General features: G+C 38.4%; 4 protein-coding genes and 1 pseudogene across 5 annotated transcripts; 2 read left to right on the top strand and 3 right to left on the bottom strand.

Moving 5' to 3' along the window:
• Positions 1 to 6,196, top strand: LOC107415923 (probable mitochondrial saccharopine dehydrogenase-like oxidoreductase At5g39410). Of its 2 annotated transcripts, none has more exons than XR_007240151.2 (3): positions 1 to 2,654; positions 2,748 to 2,851; positions 5,441 to 5,578. XR_007240151.2 is itself a non-coding variant. In XM_016024342.4 (3 exons), exons 2-3 carry the CDS (start codon positions 4,281 to 4,283, stop codon positions 6,131 to 6,133), a joined length of 1,383 nt encoding a protein of 460 aa, XP_015879828.3. In that variant the 5' UTR covers positions 3,381 to 3,883; positions 3,952 to 4,280; the 3' UTR covers positions 6,134 to 6,196. The 2 variants fall into 2 exon arrangements, 1 of the variants encoding a protein (XP_015879828.3); XM_016024342.4 differs by lacking the exons at positions 1 to 2,654; positions 2,748 to 2,851 and adding exons at positions 3,381 to 3,883; positions 3,952 to 4,970 and having other exon boundaries at positions 5,441 to 6,196.
• A 141-nt stretch (positions 6,197 to 6,337) lies between these two features.
• On the bottom strand, positions 6,338 to 8,069 carry LOC107415924 (UDP-glycosyltransferase 708G1). Its single transcript, XM_048471362.2, has one exon. It carries the CDS (start codon positions 7,827 to 7,829, stop codon positions 6,441 to 6,443), a length of 1,389 nt encoding a protein of 462 aa, XP_048327319.2. The 5' UTR covers positions 7,830 to 8,069; the 3' UTR covers positions 6,338 to 6,440.
• Positions 8,070 to 8,634: 565 nt separating this feature from the next.
• LOC107415922 (UDP-glycosyltransferase 13) lies at positions 8,635 to 10,478 on the bottom strand. Its single transcript, XM_016024341.4, has one exon. It carries the CDS (start codon positions 10,172 to 10,174, stop codon positions 8,780 to 8,782), a length of 1,395 nt encoding a protein of 464 aa, XP_015879827.3. The 5' UTR covers positions 10,175 to 10,478; the 3' UTR covers positions 8,635 to 8,779.
• Positions 10,479 to 11,379: 901 nt separating this feature from the next.
• Positions 11,380 to 13,248, bottom strand: LOC107415869 (UDP-glycosyltransferase 708C1-like; annotated as a pseudogene).
• Positions 13,249 to 13,395: 147 nt separating this feature from the next.
• Positions 13,396 to 16,359, top strand: LOC107415901 (uncharacterized). Its single transcript, XM_016024314.4, has 5 exons — positions 13,396 to 14,181; positions 14,333 to 14,471; positions 14,668 to 14,729; positions 15,107 to 15,245; positions 15,950 to 16,359. Exons 1-5 carry the CDS (start codon positions 13,541 to 13,543, stop codon positions 16,085 to 16,087), a joined length of 1,119 nt encoding a protein of 372 aa, XP_015879800.3. The 5' UTR covers positions 13,396 to 13,540; the 3' UTR covers positions 16,088 to 16,359.
• Positions 16,360 to 16,361: the final 2 nt, after the last annotated feature.

Raw genomic sequence — 16,361 nt, 5'->3', positions numbered from 1 at the left:
GCGAGAAAAAAAAACTATATATATATATATTATTATATATTTATGTAGAACTATATATATATATATATATAAATTAATTGCCAGCAGCACTGCAGCGATATGATGGTTAGTCAGAAGCTGTCAGGAGAAACAGTGCAACACAAGCCAGAATGGGGAAACCTTTTGCTACTAGTTTTTGGCTTGAGAATGAGAGACCGTTCTCTTTTTATATATGATATGGAAAAATGCTTGCTTTGTCACTGATCGTTCACAAGCATGAATGTTTTTAAACCTGGGTTTCTTTCACTAGCCCTTAGAAAGAGCCCAATATTATCTAGCAGAGCTCAGACACTCTCTTTCTATAAAGCAAGCGGTGAAGAGCCTCTTTCTCAGTCTTCATATATTTCAGTAAGTTTTGCATCTCTGTTAGACAACTGTTTTGATGTTTCTTCATTGAGAAAGCTCCATGCTTGCATTTTTGTTTATGGGCTCGGTACCGGCATTTTTGTGGGCTCTAAGCTTTTGAATTGCTACGCTAAGTTTGGCCTTTTAGCTGAGTCTGGGCGGGTTTTTGATAGAATCATCAATCGAAACCTTTCTCTTTGGAATTCAATCCTTGTTGGGTATTTCAGAACCGGTCACTTCGATGAAGTTCTTAGGCGGTATTTGAATTTGAAGGAATGGAAGATTGGGTTGGATAGTTCGGCCATTACATTTACTTTGAAAAGCTGTATTGATTTGAGAAATTTAGAATTTGGGAAAGGAGTTCATTCAGATGCTTACAAATTCGGGTTCAATGCAGATGGATTTGTGGGGTCGTCACTCGTTGGTATGTATACAAGATATGGAGATACTGAGAGTGCATCCAGTGTGTTTGATGAAGTGACTAACAGAGATATTGTTGTTTATACTTCGATGATTACTGGGTATGCTCAGCTTGGCAATCACCGTGCTTATGAGGCTTTCAGGGTTGCACGCCAGATGCAGACGGAACATTTAGAACCCAATAGGGTCACTCTCGTGAGCTTACTTCAAGCGGCATCTAGCTTGAAAGCACTAGAAGATGGCCGTGCTGTCCATGGCTATGCTGTTAGAAGAGGAATTGGTAGTTCAGATGAAGTTTTCCAAACGACTCTCATGACCATGTATAGCAAATGTGGCGCCCCTTGGACGGCTACTTGCATCTTTGACAAAATGGATAGAACGGTTGGTTCTTGGAATGCTATGATTTCTGGTCATCTTGAGATGGGGCAACACTTAACGGCTTTCAAACTTTTCTATCAAATGATGAAGGAAAAACTTATGCTTGATTTAGTAACTCTAGCCAACGGGATTCTGTGTTGTGCTAACTTGAATTGTTTGCTTCCGGGAAAGAGTATCCATGGGTACATTATCCGATTTAATATCCAACTTGATATGATAGCCACTACTGCTCTGATAGAAATGTACTCTAAATGCAAGAACTTGATGCAAGCCAGGGAATTGTTTAATAGAATGGAAAAGAGGGATGCTGTATCATATGATGTGATGATGGCTGGCTACCTCCATAATGACTTTGTTTGTGAAGCTATAGAGACTTTTGCTGAAATGATTGGAAATGGTACTAAACCTAACCTAGGTTCCATTCTGGGTGTATTTTCTGCATCGTCTGACTTGAAAGATATAAAAAAAGGTAAGAGCATCCATGGATATGTGTTAAGACATGGATTTGACTTGAATGCCGAAATTGCCAATAAAATCATTTACATGTATGCAAAATGTGGTTGTATAACCATCGCCAGGCAAGTATTCAACAGGACAAGATATAAGGACCTGGTATCATGGACTTCAATGATGATGGGTTATGTTTATCATGGGCATTCTGATGAAGCCATAATCCTGTTCCGACTGATGCAAAGACAAAATCTTGATTATGATTCAGTTACTCTGATAACTTTACTTCAGGCATTCTCTCAGCTTGGATGTCTGATTCCTGCAAAAGAAGTTCACTGTCACTTATATCGAGCTGTTTTGGAGAGTGAATTACCTGTTATCAATTCTCTGATTGCTGCTTATTCCAAGTGTGGGAGGTTAGATATGGCTCGAAATCTTTTTGAGCACACACCTGAACGGTGTCTGACATCATGGAACACAATGATAGGTGCGTATGGAATGCACGGGAAATGTATCGAGGCACTGATGCTATTTGACCGAATGAAAAAGGAAAGGGTTGATCCTGATGTAGTAACCTTCACATCAATTCTCTCTGCTTGCAGTCATTCAGGCATGATAAATAAGGGTGTACAAGCTTTCAGATCCATGGTAGAAGAGTATTCTATAGTTCCATGTGAAGAGCATTATGGTTGTGTGGTAGATTTATTAAGCCGAGCTGGACAGCTTGAAGAAGCATATAATCTGGTTAAGTGCCTGCCATCAAGGCTTAGTACTTCTGCTGTTGCCTCTCTGCTTGCTGCTTGCAGGGTTCATAAAAACACAGGGATGGGTGAGCTCATAGCAACGCGCTTCTTGGATTTACAATCTGAGAGCTCAAGTGCTTATGCCATGGTGTCAAATTTATATGCAGAAAGTGGAAAGTGGGAAGATGTAGCCCGAATAAGAACCATGCTGAAGGAGAGAGGTCTCAAAAGGACTCCTGGGTATAGTTTAATAGAGCAGCATGGTCAGGTTTTCCAGATGTGAGAGAATCTCTCCTTGTTTACCTTACCTTCATATTTAACTATTAATTTCTGGACTTGGCACTTGATATTGGTGATTGATTTGCTTTATAGCTGAACAAATGAGCGGCGGATCGCAGGTCACAGAGTTTTTTCTTTTCTTCCCCCTTCTGTAGATAAGGTGTTTTCTTCCCCCTTCTGTAGATAAGGTGTTACAGGTAATATATACAATTACTAATCCTATATATAAATTAAAGGAGGCAGCTCAAGGTTTTGCTCTGAGATATTTATGATGAACCTTGGAATACAGTTACAAAATATGTCCTGGCATTGCTTTTCTTTGGTTTTGCAGTTAAACATTCCGGTTGTCCAAGATTATGTCCCTCTTCACTTCTTATTATGCTAAACCAAACGTATTTATATAAAAGCACAAGGATGAGATGCAATAATTTAGGGCCTTAACTTATCCAAAATAAAATCTTATATTTAATTGATTCTAGTCATTGGAATTTGCTTAAGATTCTTGCTAATGAGTGTTCAATTTATGGCTTTTTTTTTTTTTTTTTTTTGGGTGAATGAGTGTTCAATTTTATGTTATTAGATGATTTAGGTCTGATTTTTATCCAAGTGCTGCTATTAGACACACTATATCTGCAATGTTTTGTAGCAGAATGTTATTAGATGATTTTAGGTCTCATTTTTATCCAAGTGCTGCTATTAGACACACTATATATCTGCAATGTTTTGTAGCGGATACTAGAGCCCAAACTAGGTAGCCAGATAAATGATAGACCACTATGCACTTGATAGACTATGGAGCTTTTCTAAGCAACGCGGAGAAATTATGAATGGGATTCAAATAAGGTCTTCATCTATTAACTTCTTCAAATTTTTACCATCCAATAATATATATTATATATTATGGGATTGTTCTCTTATCTTATCAGTTTATGAAGAATCCTTACAAGAACTCCACCTCTTTTCTTGCTGTTATAATAGGATATCGGGTCATTTAGAGCCTATTCCAAACCTCTATGGATTGATGGATCCCAAAATAATATGAGTTATACAGCTAACTCTACAGCTAATTAATTACTAACGCGAATAGGAACCGCCAAAGAATAAATACAATCAAACTATAACGTAAGGGAGAAGAAAGACATCACATCGAATTGATTAGATAGATCGAATTTTTCTCCAACATAGATCGATTTACTCTGAACATTGATCTTTAATCAGTTTAGTGAAAAGTGTTTGTTTAGGAAAATTGACAACACCTCCATGTACAGAATATATATATATAGATATATCTAAAAAGTTCTAGTCATCGTTCATTTGTTTGAATTTTCTCTTTTTCGTAATAAAAAGAATTATTATAAACACAAATTTAGTGAAACAAAGGGCAGACTTTAGAAAACTTAATAAAGACGGTCGCACTAGGTGCAGCCTGGGCCTCTATGATAGGACTTTGGCACTCATTTCAAGTAGATGATGTTCGATGATTCACTCAGAATGGCTCTACTCCCACATGCACAAGAAGAAGCTAAGACTGCGAATTTGCATTTTTTACTAATTTAGGCTCGCTCTAGTCTCTTGAGCACTAGTCCTACCACTTCACACCCACAGGCCACAATTCCATCTCCAAAAATGCAACCCATGGAAGACGAACCGCAAGTCCAGAAGCGTAGCCCTCAATACGACGTCGTAATATTTGGAGCCTCAGGATTCACCGGCAAGTACGTTGTCCAAGAAGCTTTGAAATTCCTAAACACCCCTTCTTCACCTCTCAAGTCCCTGGCCTTGGCCGGCCGTAATCCCACAAAACTGAGAGAGACCCTGAAATGGGCGGCCCACCCACAAAACCCACCTCCCCATATTCCAATCCTCACCGCCGACACCACCGATCCGCAGTCCCTCCGCCGCCTCTGCACCCAGACCAAACTCATCCTTAACTGCGTTGGGCCTTTCCGTCTCTACGGCGAGCCCGTGGTGGCCGCGTGCGCTGAAACGGGTTGCGATTATTTGGATATATGTGGGGAGCCGGAGTTCATGGAGAGAATGGAGGCTAAGTACCATGAAAAGGCGGTGGAGACGGGATCTTTGGTGGTTTCCGCTTGTGGGTTCGATTCGGTTCCTGCAGAATTGGGCTTCATGTTCAATTCTAGGCAGTGGGTCGCTCCGGCCGTGCCCAACCGGGTCGAAGCCTACTTGAGCTTGGAGTCTGAGAAGAGGATTGTTGGGAATCTCGGGACGTACGAGTCGGCGGTGTTGGGTGTTGCTAATGCCGACAAGTTGCTGGAGCTCAGACGGTCACGGCCCAGAAGAGCTAGGCCAGTGGTAATTAAAAATAATAAAACAAATAAATTCTAATCTCAATTTGTGCACTTTGATACTTTGCTTTTTTTGTTATGCAAAAATGAATTGCATAGTACATTTGTGAATCCATCGAGGTCTGAATCTGAAACTGTAATAAATCCGATGTTGTTACGTTAGACTGTTGCACCTTTTTACTTCGGAAGCAAAGTTCGATGACATACAACTATCTTTGTAGTTCAGAGCAGTAGCTTCACACTATGAGTTCATAACTGTTCACAGTTTTATGAATTCTTATGGCATACTATATTTGTAGAATCTCCAGCATGTTGGTTTCAAATAATAAATTATTATTATTATTTTTTTAGTGATGAATTCATACTTCACAAGGGCAATTTCATTCCCTGATTATTGCTTGCAACTTTTTGTAAACTTGTGTGTCAAGTCAAAGTTATGATGAATAGTGATATACAAATTTTCTGAACTGCTTTCAGATTCCTGGGCCTCCTCCTCCCAAAGGGCCAACTATAGAACACCAGAAGAATATTGGTCTTCATGCTGTAAAGCTACCTTCAGCAGATTCAATTGTTGTTCGAAGAACACTTGCCACGCTGACTGAAAACCCGGATGGTCTTCCCGGGTTGAATGAGAGTGCTGAACAAATTGAAAGGAGGAAAGCATTCTGGTCGACGGTGAAGCCTGCTCATTTTGGGGTGAAAATAGGCACTAAATCTCTGTTGGGCATATATCGTATCATTGCAGTTGGAATATTTATTGGGATCTTGGGTAAAGTTGCTTTTGGGAGGTGGCTTCTCTTAAAATTTCCCTCATTTTTCAGCCTTGGATGGTTCGAGAAGAAGGGTCCTACAGAGGATGAGGTGAGAAGTGCCTCATTTAAGATGTGGTTTGTTGGACATGGTTTCGGCGATATCAATCTTATTTCTCAGGGAAACTCAAAACCTGATATGGAAATTGTAACTAGAGTGATGGGTCCTGAGATTGGGTACTTGACCACACCAATAATTCTTCTTCAGTGTGCTCTCATTGTTTTGAACCAAAGGGATAACCTGCCAAAGGGAGGAGTTTACCCACCTGGGATTGTATTTGGCCCAACCGATCTCCAAGAAAGACTGCAGCAGAATGGGATTTCATTCGATGTTGTATCAAAGAATGCTATATCTGCTTAACCAATACATGTGTTGTTATACTCGCTGGATATATAATAAATTTGAACTTCAAGTTTTCTTTCTCCTTGTTATCTTCCTATGTTACTTGCAAGAAAGATCACAGTTTCAATGAAATATGGTTTGATTTCTATCTGTTTTGCCTCAGCGGATTGCTTTCATTTTTCAAAATGAAGGAATTGTTTCCTCCATTTTCAGCCCTGATCCTAAACCAAGGCTGTTTCGAGCCATAACTTTATTGTATTTTGAAATCATTCATGAAAATAAACTGAGAAATAACAGAGAAAACAAGTTTAAATAAACTGGCATGCTAAAAGGTCTTCCAAGTCTCGATGAGATCGATGAATTTCTTATATGAACTTCCATCAGCTCTAACTGCCATCCTAGCCTCTTCTCTAACGAGCGTAGCTCGGGATCTCAGGAGCTGGTTCCCCATTAACTCTTTGATTCTCTCTGCAATCTCTTCTCCTTTAACCACCGGCTCATCTCCACCCCAACCCCAATTCTCCACCCACATTCCCAGTCCAATTCTCTCTACCAAATCTGCATTAATTTTCTGGTCCCCATGTTGTGGCCATGATAACATGGGCACGCCATGCCATATAGCTTCATTCACGGAATTCCAGCCACAGTGACTTAAAAAACCACCAATTGCTTGATGGCTTAGAACCTCCTCTTGGTTCAACCAGTTCTTCACCACCAATCCTCTCCCCTGGATTCTCTCCATTAAACCATGTCCAAGAACCTCAATCAATTCGCTGTCATCTTCCACATCAACTTTCTTATCCTTAACGACCCATAGAAACCCAGTGTCGCTTCTCACCAATCCATCACCCAACTCTCTAATTTGCTCCCTTGACATGGCAGTCCTACTCCCAAAGCTGATATACAACACAGATCCAGCTGGCTGATCATCAAGCCAAGCTAAAGATTGGCCCTTCTGGAAATTACACGGAGGAAGCGGCCCTATGGCAAACACTGGAGGAAGCTTCTTGACTACTTTGCCATCGCTTAGCACCGCTAATGACTCATGCTCTATGCTTTCATATGTGTTGATCAGAATTCCACTTGATTCTGTCATTTTCTTCCCATTCTCTATGAAGTAACTCTTTAGGAGATTATCATCGTCGTGTAGAAGTGGTGGGGGAATCCATGATCTGGCTATTGGTTCTAAGCTCGAAATTTGAACATCTTTCATCAAATTCGAGTCACCTGAGGCTTTTGTTCCAACCATGGTGTGGAAAGACAAGAATAGTATAGACATTTTAGCAGACGATGTGAAGAGAACGTAGTTGGGAAGCCTAAGAGCATCAGTTATAGGAATAACTGTGGAGGCCAAGCTCATGTCTGTGATAAGAGCAGAAACAGGTGGAGATAATGAAGAGAGGATGGGAGAGAGTAAATGAGAAGAGCGTCTAATGACTTCAAAATGGTAGTAAAATGGATCTTCGGTATTGACAGAAGGATTATCAAGTGGAAGGAGGTGAAGATGCTTTCTGGTAATTTGAGCAAAGGTGGAGAAAAAGTGAGATAAACTCTCAGATTCAGCAAGTGAGAGTGTTGGATGGGGAGTGATGAAAGTGACTTGAACACCGAGTGCTGTGAGTGAAGCAGCAAGCCTAATGAAGGGTGTCAAATGACCCATGCCAGAGCTTGGAAGGAGAGCTACATGAGGTCCTAACTTCAGGTCACCTGACATGTTTTACAAGCAAAAGTAGAATGGAAAAGAATGTCTTTGGATACTTATACTTTGTATTGTACCAAAAAATAGGAGTGCAAGACTACATGTTTATATAAGGCTCGTGGCATATATTTGTGGAAATTGACAAGTCAAAGTTTGGTGGCAACTATCAAAGAGTTGGACGAAATTTACTTCCGTGTTACACTTGGCTTGGAGACCAAGAAAGTTGAACCAATATAATATGCAGATGTCTTGATCAAAGTTGCTCACTTAGTGTAAATCTTCAAATGAAGACATTATTTATTTATTTATTATTATTATTATTTTTTTTAATTTTCTGAAGCTTAAACTAAAGCGACTTTCTTTTTGCTCTTGATATGTTAGTTGTAAATTTCATTACTCCACCTTAGGCAAAAAGTAGAAAAGAGAGGTAACCCTGGTCACCAAAGTGGTTAACTTGAGAGGATCTTTAATACTATTAGATATTTCTTATTTGTTTTATGTAGAAAAAGAAAAAGCAGAGTGACCTGCCATGGCAATTTTCTGTACAAAATATCCGGAGAACTATTACCAAGAAACATAGTAAATCTACAATGTGCATACTTAAAACAGGTTCAAAGGATGAAAGAAAGAGATGGCTGAGGACTATCTACACTCTTTCTGCTTTTAAATCGTTCATTTTTATTACTCAATAGGTTAAGATACACATAAATAGTATCTTCCAAGTGACAAACCACAAAGCATTCTCAGGAGACTCCCAATATAAAGTAGGATTGCGTGCTTGATTTCTTTTTTCCCCAGACGTATTTCACTACAACTTACAAAGAAAAGCGAAAAACCAGCACATGAAATTATTCGGTGAAGTTACACTGCTTGTGGTCCTAATTCCTATCTTACACATATAAAAAGCTTTACTTGACAACAAAGTTAAAATTATAGATGATTTATTTGTAGTTTGTGAGAGGACTTCAATTTTTCTGCTGCTTTAGGAATTCAATGACTCCCATTAACACCTTCTCTGAACTCCCATCAACTCCACTAGCTTTCCTAGCTTCTTCTCCAACCTTCCTGGCATTACTCTTCAGCTTCTCATTTCCCATCAATTCTCCGATCCTTTCTGCAATCTCTTCCCCATCCAGAAGCGCTTCCACACCCCAACCCCATTTCCTTTCCCATATTCCCAACCCTGCATCTTTAACAATTTCTGCATTCACCATTTGATCCCCATGTTGTGGCCATGCCAGCATTGGTATTCCTCGCCTAGCCGCTTCCATTACCGAGTTCCAACCGCAGTGGTTTATGAACCCACCAATCGCAGGGTGGTCCAGAATCTCCTGCTGGTTCACCCACCCCTTCACTACCATTCCACTCTTCTCTGTTCTCTCCAGAAATGAATACCCTAGCAGATCCTTCAGCTCCTCTTTATCATCTCTATCAACTTTACTGGTTTTCAAAACCCACAGGAAATGATATCCACTTCTCTCCAACCCTTTGGACAGCTCTCTTATTTGATCATTGGACATGGCTGTTCTGCTTCCGAAGCTCACATAAACTACAGATTCTGCTGGTTTTCTGTCTAGCCATGAGAGACAGTGCTGCATCTGTTCTTTATTGAGTTCATAAGGTTCTAGAGGTCCAGTTGGAAGAAATGATGGGAGATGGGTTAAAACTCTCCCATCATTGGCTGCAGCAAGAGTTTCTGATTCAAACCCATCAAAAGTGTTGATTAAAATTCCTTTGGCAGCTGAGAGTGCTAGAGCATTTGTAGCAAGTTGTGCCGTGAAAAGATGATCTGGGTCCTTGAAAGGAGGAGGAATACTTGAAATTTGCAGAGGGGTTAAACCTGGTATTTTGACTTCAGGAATTCTGCTAAGCTCAGCAACATTGGATAGAAGCGTTGGAAGGTAAGCCATGAGACAGAAAAATTTAGCAGAGGTAGTCGCAACAATATAGTTGGGAATGCCAAGATCAGCGGCTATAGGAGACACAGTGGATGCAACTACAAAGTCAGAAAAGAGAGCAGAGAGAGGTGGGGATGTTGAAGAGAGTAAAGGGTGAAGAAGATGAGCAGAGCGTCTGGTGGCTTCAAACTGGAGAAAGAAAGGGTCATCTGTGGTGGGATTAGAGCCATGGAAAGGAATGATTTGGAGCTGAATATGGTTGACTTCTGGATTTTGAGAAAGAAAGTAGGAGATATAGGAGGATTCCGTATCAGAAACAGTAGGGTGGCCAGTGATCAAAGTGAGATGACAGTCTTTATGGGACAGAAGCATAGAAGCAAGCCTGAGAAATGGTGTCAAATGACCCATTCCGGCGCTTGGAAACAGAGCTATATGAGGAGAATTTTCATTGCGGTTTAACATTTTTTTTTTTTTTTTTTTTTTTTTTTTTTTTTTTTTTTGCTGTTGTAGATTGAGTTTCTCAAAGATTGCTGTGGTGAAATTTTTTCAGCAGAGTAGTCGTAGAGGAGATGAAAGACCTAATAATCTAACCTAAAATGTTTTGGCACATAAGTCTAGGATTTTGGAAAATGGGAAACATTTGACTACCATTTGGCTGTTTTGGGTTCTTGCATGAGAGACAAATGGTGGGTGAAGGATTCTTGCTTCCTCTTGTATATTGTTTATTGTCGTCCGCTTCCAATTTGAATTAAAATTTTGTCTCTGTCTTTATTCTTTTTGTTTTTGCAGCTTAAAATATCAACTTTTTTTAATGATACAAGTTTTTATTTATTTATTTATTTATTTTTCGTACCCTTTTGTTTTGTTTAGAGGAGATTGTTTAATCAAGAAAAATGAAAAAACGCTAGAAAATGAAAGAAATGGTTGAACCACTCTACTGTGATGTAGTGGGAAAAATTAATAATTGAGGAAGTTCAATAATTGAAAGACCAAATCATATTTGGAATTTTCTAATACTTTTTCTCCTTTACGACTTTAATGGAATAGCTAATCAAAGTAAAAAGGATGAGAACAAAAGCCTATTCAAGTGCTGCAAGAAAATAAAATTATTAAATAGAAATATAAAATTATATTGTTGAACTTCTCCTTTTCTAGCATTTGATTGTTAAAGAAAGTACAATTAAAGAAAAAAAACGAGACGAAAAATAAAATACTATTATTAAATAGAAAATAAGGGAAAGTGGCAAACTATCTCTCTCTACTTTCATGCTTGATTCAATGGATTTGCCCACTCGTAAACTTTTTTCTTTTCTTTTCTTTTTTATTTTATTTTTTTTATTGTCAAAGTAATTTCTGTCATAAACTGTAGTATATATCAAATCATCCTTGGTTTCTCTACAAATTAAAAGACAACACACTAACAAAACATAACACACTCATCACCAAGACTTTTGCTATTCATACATCACATGCACATAACAACTTATAATGTATTCTCTTATTCGAAGAAACTGTTTTGGACAACGTTATGCAATCGTTTTGTATAATTCAAGCTAAATTTTTCCGCATAAGAGAAAAATTATAGATAAAAAAAAAAACCTTTAATTTACTTTGTCTTGTGGTTTAGGAATTCGATGGCACTGCTCACATAAGCTCCATTGGTCTTCCTAGCCTCTTCTCCAACCATCCTCGCATTCCTTCTCAGCTTCATGTTCTCCATCAATTCTCTGATCTTTCCTGCAATATCTTCCCCATCCACTTAACATTTGCACACCCCAACCCCATTTCCTTTCCCACATTCCCAGCCCTGCTTTTTCTCCACGACCTCTGCGTTCACCATTTGATCCCCGTGTTGCGGCCACTCGAGCATCGGTATTCCTCGCCCGGCTGCTTCCATAACAGAGTTCCATCCACAATGATTTACAAACCCTCCAATGGCAGAGTGTTCCAGAATCCCCTGCTGATTTACCTAACCCTTCACCACCATTCCTCTGTTTCACTGTTCTCTCCATAAACGAATCCTTTACAAAGGGAGAGGAAGTAAATTTAGAATTCCAAAAATTTTAAAAATATTTAAAAATTTAAAAATATCCGATTTGAATTTTAAAAAAATTTATAATTTATTGATATTTAATTCAGATTTTAATAGATTTTATTAAAATTTAAATTTATTCAATTAAAATTTTATAAAATTTTTTTAAATTTTAATTATATTCAAAAAATTATTAATTTTAAAAAATAATAAATTTTAATAGATTTGAAAAATTTTAATAATAAAATTATGAAAAAAATTATTAATATAAAATATATTTTTAAATTAAATATTTTATTAAATATTTATAAATATTTTATTAAAATTATACAATTTCATTATAATCCATCAAATTTTTTAAAATCTATTATCCATTTTAAATCTATTAAATTTTACATTGAATATATTCTCTTTCACCTCTTCTTTATTATCATCATCTTGATCAACTTTGTTTGTTTTCACCACCCAAAGAAACTTGTATCCACTTCTCTCCAGACCTTTAGACAGCTATGTTTTGACATGGTTGTTCTGCTTCCAAAATTCACATACATTACAGATTCTGCAGGTTTGCTATCTAGCCATGAGAAGCAGTAATGTACATTTTGTTCTTCCGTGACTTCATAAGGTTCTAATGGTCCAATTGGGATAACTGGTGGGAGATAGTTTAGAAGGATGCCATTACTGGCTGCAACAAGAGCTTCTGGTTCGAAACCATCGAAACTGTTTGTTAGGATTGCTTTGCCCTATGACAGAGCTCGACCATTTGTAGCCAAATTTTCTGTAAATACATGATTTGGGTTCTTCATTATTGTAGGAATGGTTGAAACAAGCTGAGGAGCCAGACCTGGGACTTTAACAAATTCATCTGTATTTATGCAGGCGCCAATTAATTGAGCAACATCAGATGGAAGGAGGTAGGATGTGAGACAAAAGAATTTGACAGAGGTGGTGGAGACAATCTAATTTGGAATGCCAAGATCATCGGGTATAGGAGTGATACTCGAAGCGACGAAAAAGTCAGAGAAGATAGCAGTGAGAGGTGGTGATGAGGAAGAAAGCAAAGGGTGATGAAGATGAGCAGAGCGGTTGATGGCATGGAATTGGAGAAAGAAAGGGTCATGATCTGTGGTGGAATTAGAATTGGGATTAATAACCCTCATTTTATATATATGAGGGTTAGTCAATATATATTTTATAAATATGATGGTTGAACAAAAATGACTAATTAAGTCGTAGTGCCTGAATCTTGTTGCAGGTATAGACCATGTTAGGATGGGTGCAGAGAAATGGGTCAAACTTATGTGTGGTATTACATTGCATGTAATATAATGGCTAATAATTATCAATCAAGAAATACGTGATCTTTAATGAAGAGAATGATGGAGACACTGCTCATGACTGCTGTGAAGTAGTGTGTGAAAGATGGTTGGTAAGTTTGAAGTTGATATAAATAATGGGATGTTCCTTTTTCCTGCTTATGAATTAAGCTCCACAAATAAAAAAGAGTAGCTAAATTGATGCATTTGATATTCATTGATTGAGTACAAATGGCTTTTATTTGACCCACTTCATGTGAGAGAGACGACATGTCGGTTGCCCCCTGTTGTTGCTGTAGCTGAGCGTTAACGGCAAGTCGTAGTTATTGCAAAACGACTGTCTCGTCTCTCTGATTCTAAAAACGACGGCGTGTGATAACTGGAGAGAACGACAACGTTATCCACAACCCACAACCCACAACAGCAGAGACAGAAGAGACTCTCCCAACCGCCTTGGCGCCAACTCTCTGACGCCCCAAAATGAGTCTCGCCTGCAAAACCCTAGTACGTACGTCTCTGTATTCCGTATCTTTCGGTCTCCGGCGCAATACGCCGACATTCTCTTCCTTTTCACCCACCGCCGCCACCACCACCACCGTTGGATTTTCTCCAAAACAAGGGCTAAGGCTGGTCCGGTCCACAGCTACCTATGCTTCAATTGAATTTGATGATGGAGCTCCTTCGCTTTCAGTCGAAGACGACGAGGCTTTAACCCTAATAACCCAAAACCTAGAAGAAGTACCAGAGAACCCTGCGAAGGACAATGTGGCGCACTTGCTCACCCACTCAGACGACGTCGCAAGTCTCATGAAGATGGAACGGCGTCGTCTTGGTGAAGAACGACAGTCGGCGTCGGGTAAGTGGTTCCCTTACCTGGATCGGTACAAGTGCGGCGGGAGCTCCTCCTACTTAAGCAGCGAGGAGTTACTGGAAGCTCTGGATTCGCACATACTGGACGCCAGGAAGCAGAGGTTTAAGGATGTGGTTAGAAATCGGAGCTACTCGGTGTGTTTGGTGGTCGAAGGGCTTAGTGATTTCGGAAACGTTTCGGCTGCGTTTCGTTCCGCCGATGCGCTTGGCTTTCAATCGGTTCATGTCGTCTCCTGCGACAGCTCCAAAAGGTGCATCGGCGTTTGAGGTGAAATTGGTTTTTGGTTTTCAATTCATGATGGATTGAACCAAAAAGAAAAGTGATTTTTTATTTTTTTTTTATTTTTTTTTATTAAGGTTGAAATAGAATGGTTAAGTAGCAATGCCTGAAACTTATTGCAGGTATAGAGAAAATCGCCATGTTAGCATGGGTGCAGAGAAATGGTTGGACATTGAACTTTGGGACTCCCCACAGGATTGCTTTCAAGTTCTTAAATCACGTGGTTATCGAATTGCCACAACTCATGTGGGAATGGATGCGGTATTCATCAATTTTCCTTTTAGAGTTCATTTTTTTTTCATATTTTGTGAAAAGCAGTTTGGATAAAAAGGTTGTGATAATGAATGAGTACCTGAGGCTGATTAGATTGATTCAAGTTTTATAGCTGGTACTTCATCTGTCTGAAGGTTTTAAGTCAATGTGTAAAGTTTGAATGACCATTTAACGCTATTTGTAGGTGTCCATTTACGAGATGGATTGGTCATGCCCAACTGCAATAGTAGTTGGTAATGAGAATAGGTAATGACCTTCATTTTCTCTCTAATGTTATAAACGTGATTAAAGTTAAAACTGTATGCTGTTTGTGGTTTTCTAATCCATTCTTAGCTGATGCGCTTGTTTTCATTATGACCAGTCAATCAAATCATTTGTTTGGAATTTAGTTGGAGTGTCCTCTGTTGTAAATTAGACTGGATCGTTCTATATTATATTTGTATAAACTGTCCTCTACTCTTATTAAATGTCCAAAGATTTACAGATGGATTTTTCCTGGTAGAATATTACTAAATTAATATGATTGGCTGGTTGGCCTCTAGTTAGTGACTGCTAATATTTTCCTTTGAACTTAATAGATTTTTCTTTCCTAATGAACAATTTGTATCTATATATGCATGCAGGGGTATAAGCGACGAAGCCCTGGAATTGTCGGATTTTCATTGCAGTATTCCAATGAAGGGCATGGTGGATTCTTTTAACGTTTCAGTTGCTGCAGGCATACTCATGCACCATGCTGTTTGTGACAGAACTTCTCGCCTGGTAATGACACTACTGCAGTTCATCCTGCATGCATCTGTGCATATGATGAAAATTTTGATTTAAAATAAATAAATAAAGAGGTTCAAGTATTAATTTATGAACATAAAATCGGATCGAGTTGTGGCTTTGGATTTGTAGAACTTAAAGAGGGGAACTTTAAGTATTAAGGTTATTTGTATCTTTTCGAAGATTCTAAATTCCACTTATATCCAGACAATTGAAACTTATTGATCGTATGATTGTCCGTTGCTTCATTTTGTTGAAGCCCAATTCAGCTTTCAAATATCGACATTTTTATAAAATCCTTTGTGTGAAATTCCACTTGCCTGTTTAGGATCCTTTAAAGTTTCTAGAGCATTACATTATCTGAGTGTCTTTCTGTCAATTTTATCAATATTTCACTAGGTTCGTTTGGTTTATTTTAGTGAGTTTGCCATTCATTTATACGACAATGACTTACATTAGGTTCGTTTGGTTTATTTTACTGAGTATGCCATTCATTTATTTGACAATGACTTAAAATTAGAATTTTCTTTGATTTACAAATGATTTTATGTTGGGACTAATAGGTAATAATGTCATTTGCTCTGGCATGATATTTAACAATCTATTATAGTGAATTATAATTTAACAATCATGGACTTTCAGTTGCATGTGCATTTGGTCTTCAATTTCAGATCTCACTAAGTTGTACGTGTCTACAGGGCTTTCATGGTGATCTGACATCAGAGGAAAGACAAATTCTACTAGCAGAGTTCTTTTTGCGCCATAGCAAGAGTTCGATTAGCATTGCTCACGAGTTTGCAAAGCGGAAGGGGGCTATGCTCACACCAAAGTTTTGATAGCTAGTTTATCATTTGTCATCCTCTCACCGATGAGGATGTTCCGAAGACTCCAGAATGAAAGGAAAAAGAGTGCAGAGAAGTGACAGAAAACATGAAAGATCATATTCAACTTTTCCAAGGCCAAAAAGAAGTGATCATACCATATATGGGTTTTTTTATTTTTTGAGAAACACCAAGAAGGATTATGTTAATTTCTGCATCCCCATTTAAATATTTTGGGTTTTGTTCTTGAAATGGTGGAAATATCATAATTTTGAAATTTTTTTTGGAA

This window comes from Ziziphus jujuba, chromosome 4, assembly GCF_031755915.1.
Source record: "Ziziphus jujuba cultivar Dongzao chromosome 4, ASM3175591v1".
Lineage (NCBI taxonomy): Eukaryota > Viridiplantae > Streptophyta > Magnoliopsida > Rosales > Rhamnaceae > Ziziphus > Ziziphus jujuba.
The sequence above is the reverse complement of the archived record's forward strand: the minus strand, read 5'-3'. Positions and strand labels throughout refer to the sequence as shown.

Bases quoted from the DNA above. Each gene is read 5' to 3' on its own strand.
- LOC107415922 (XM_016024341.4), bottom strand. From the start codon at position 10,174: ATGTTAAACCGCAATGAAAATTCTCCTCATATAGCTCTGTTTCCAAGC.
- LOC107415901 (XM_016024314.4), top strand. From the start codon at position 13,541: ATGAGTCTCGCCTGCAAAACCCTAGTACGTACGTCTCTGTATTCCGTA. The intron at 14,472-14,667 runs GTATTCATCAAT...CGCTATTTGTAG, and splicing joins CTCATGTGGGAATGGATGCG to GTGTCCATTTACGAGATGGA. The intron at 14,730-15,106 runs GTAATGACCTTC...ATATGCATGCAG, and splicing joins GTAGTTGGTAATGAGAATAG to GGGTATAAGCGACGAAGCCC.
- LOC107415924 (XM_048471362.2), bottom strand. From the start codon at position 7,829: ATGTCAGGTGACCTGAAGTTAGGACCTCATGTAGCTCTCCTTCCAAGC.
- LOC107415923 (XM_016024342.4), top strand. From the start codon at position 4,281: ATGCAACCCATGGAAGACGAACCGCAAGTCCAGAAGCGTAGCCCTCAA. The intron at 4,971-5,440 runs GTAATTAAAAAT...AACTGCTTTCAG, and splicing joins CCAGAAGAGCTAGGCCAGTG to ATTCCTGGGCCTCCTCCTCC.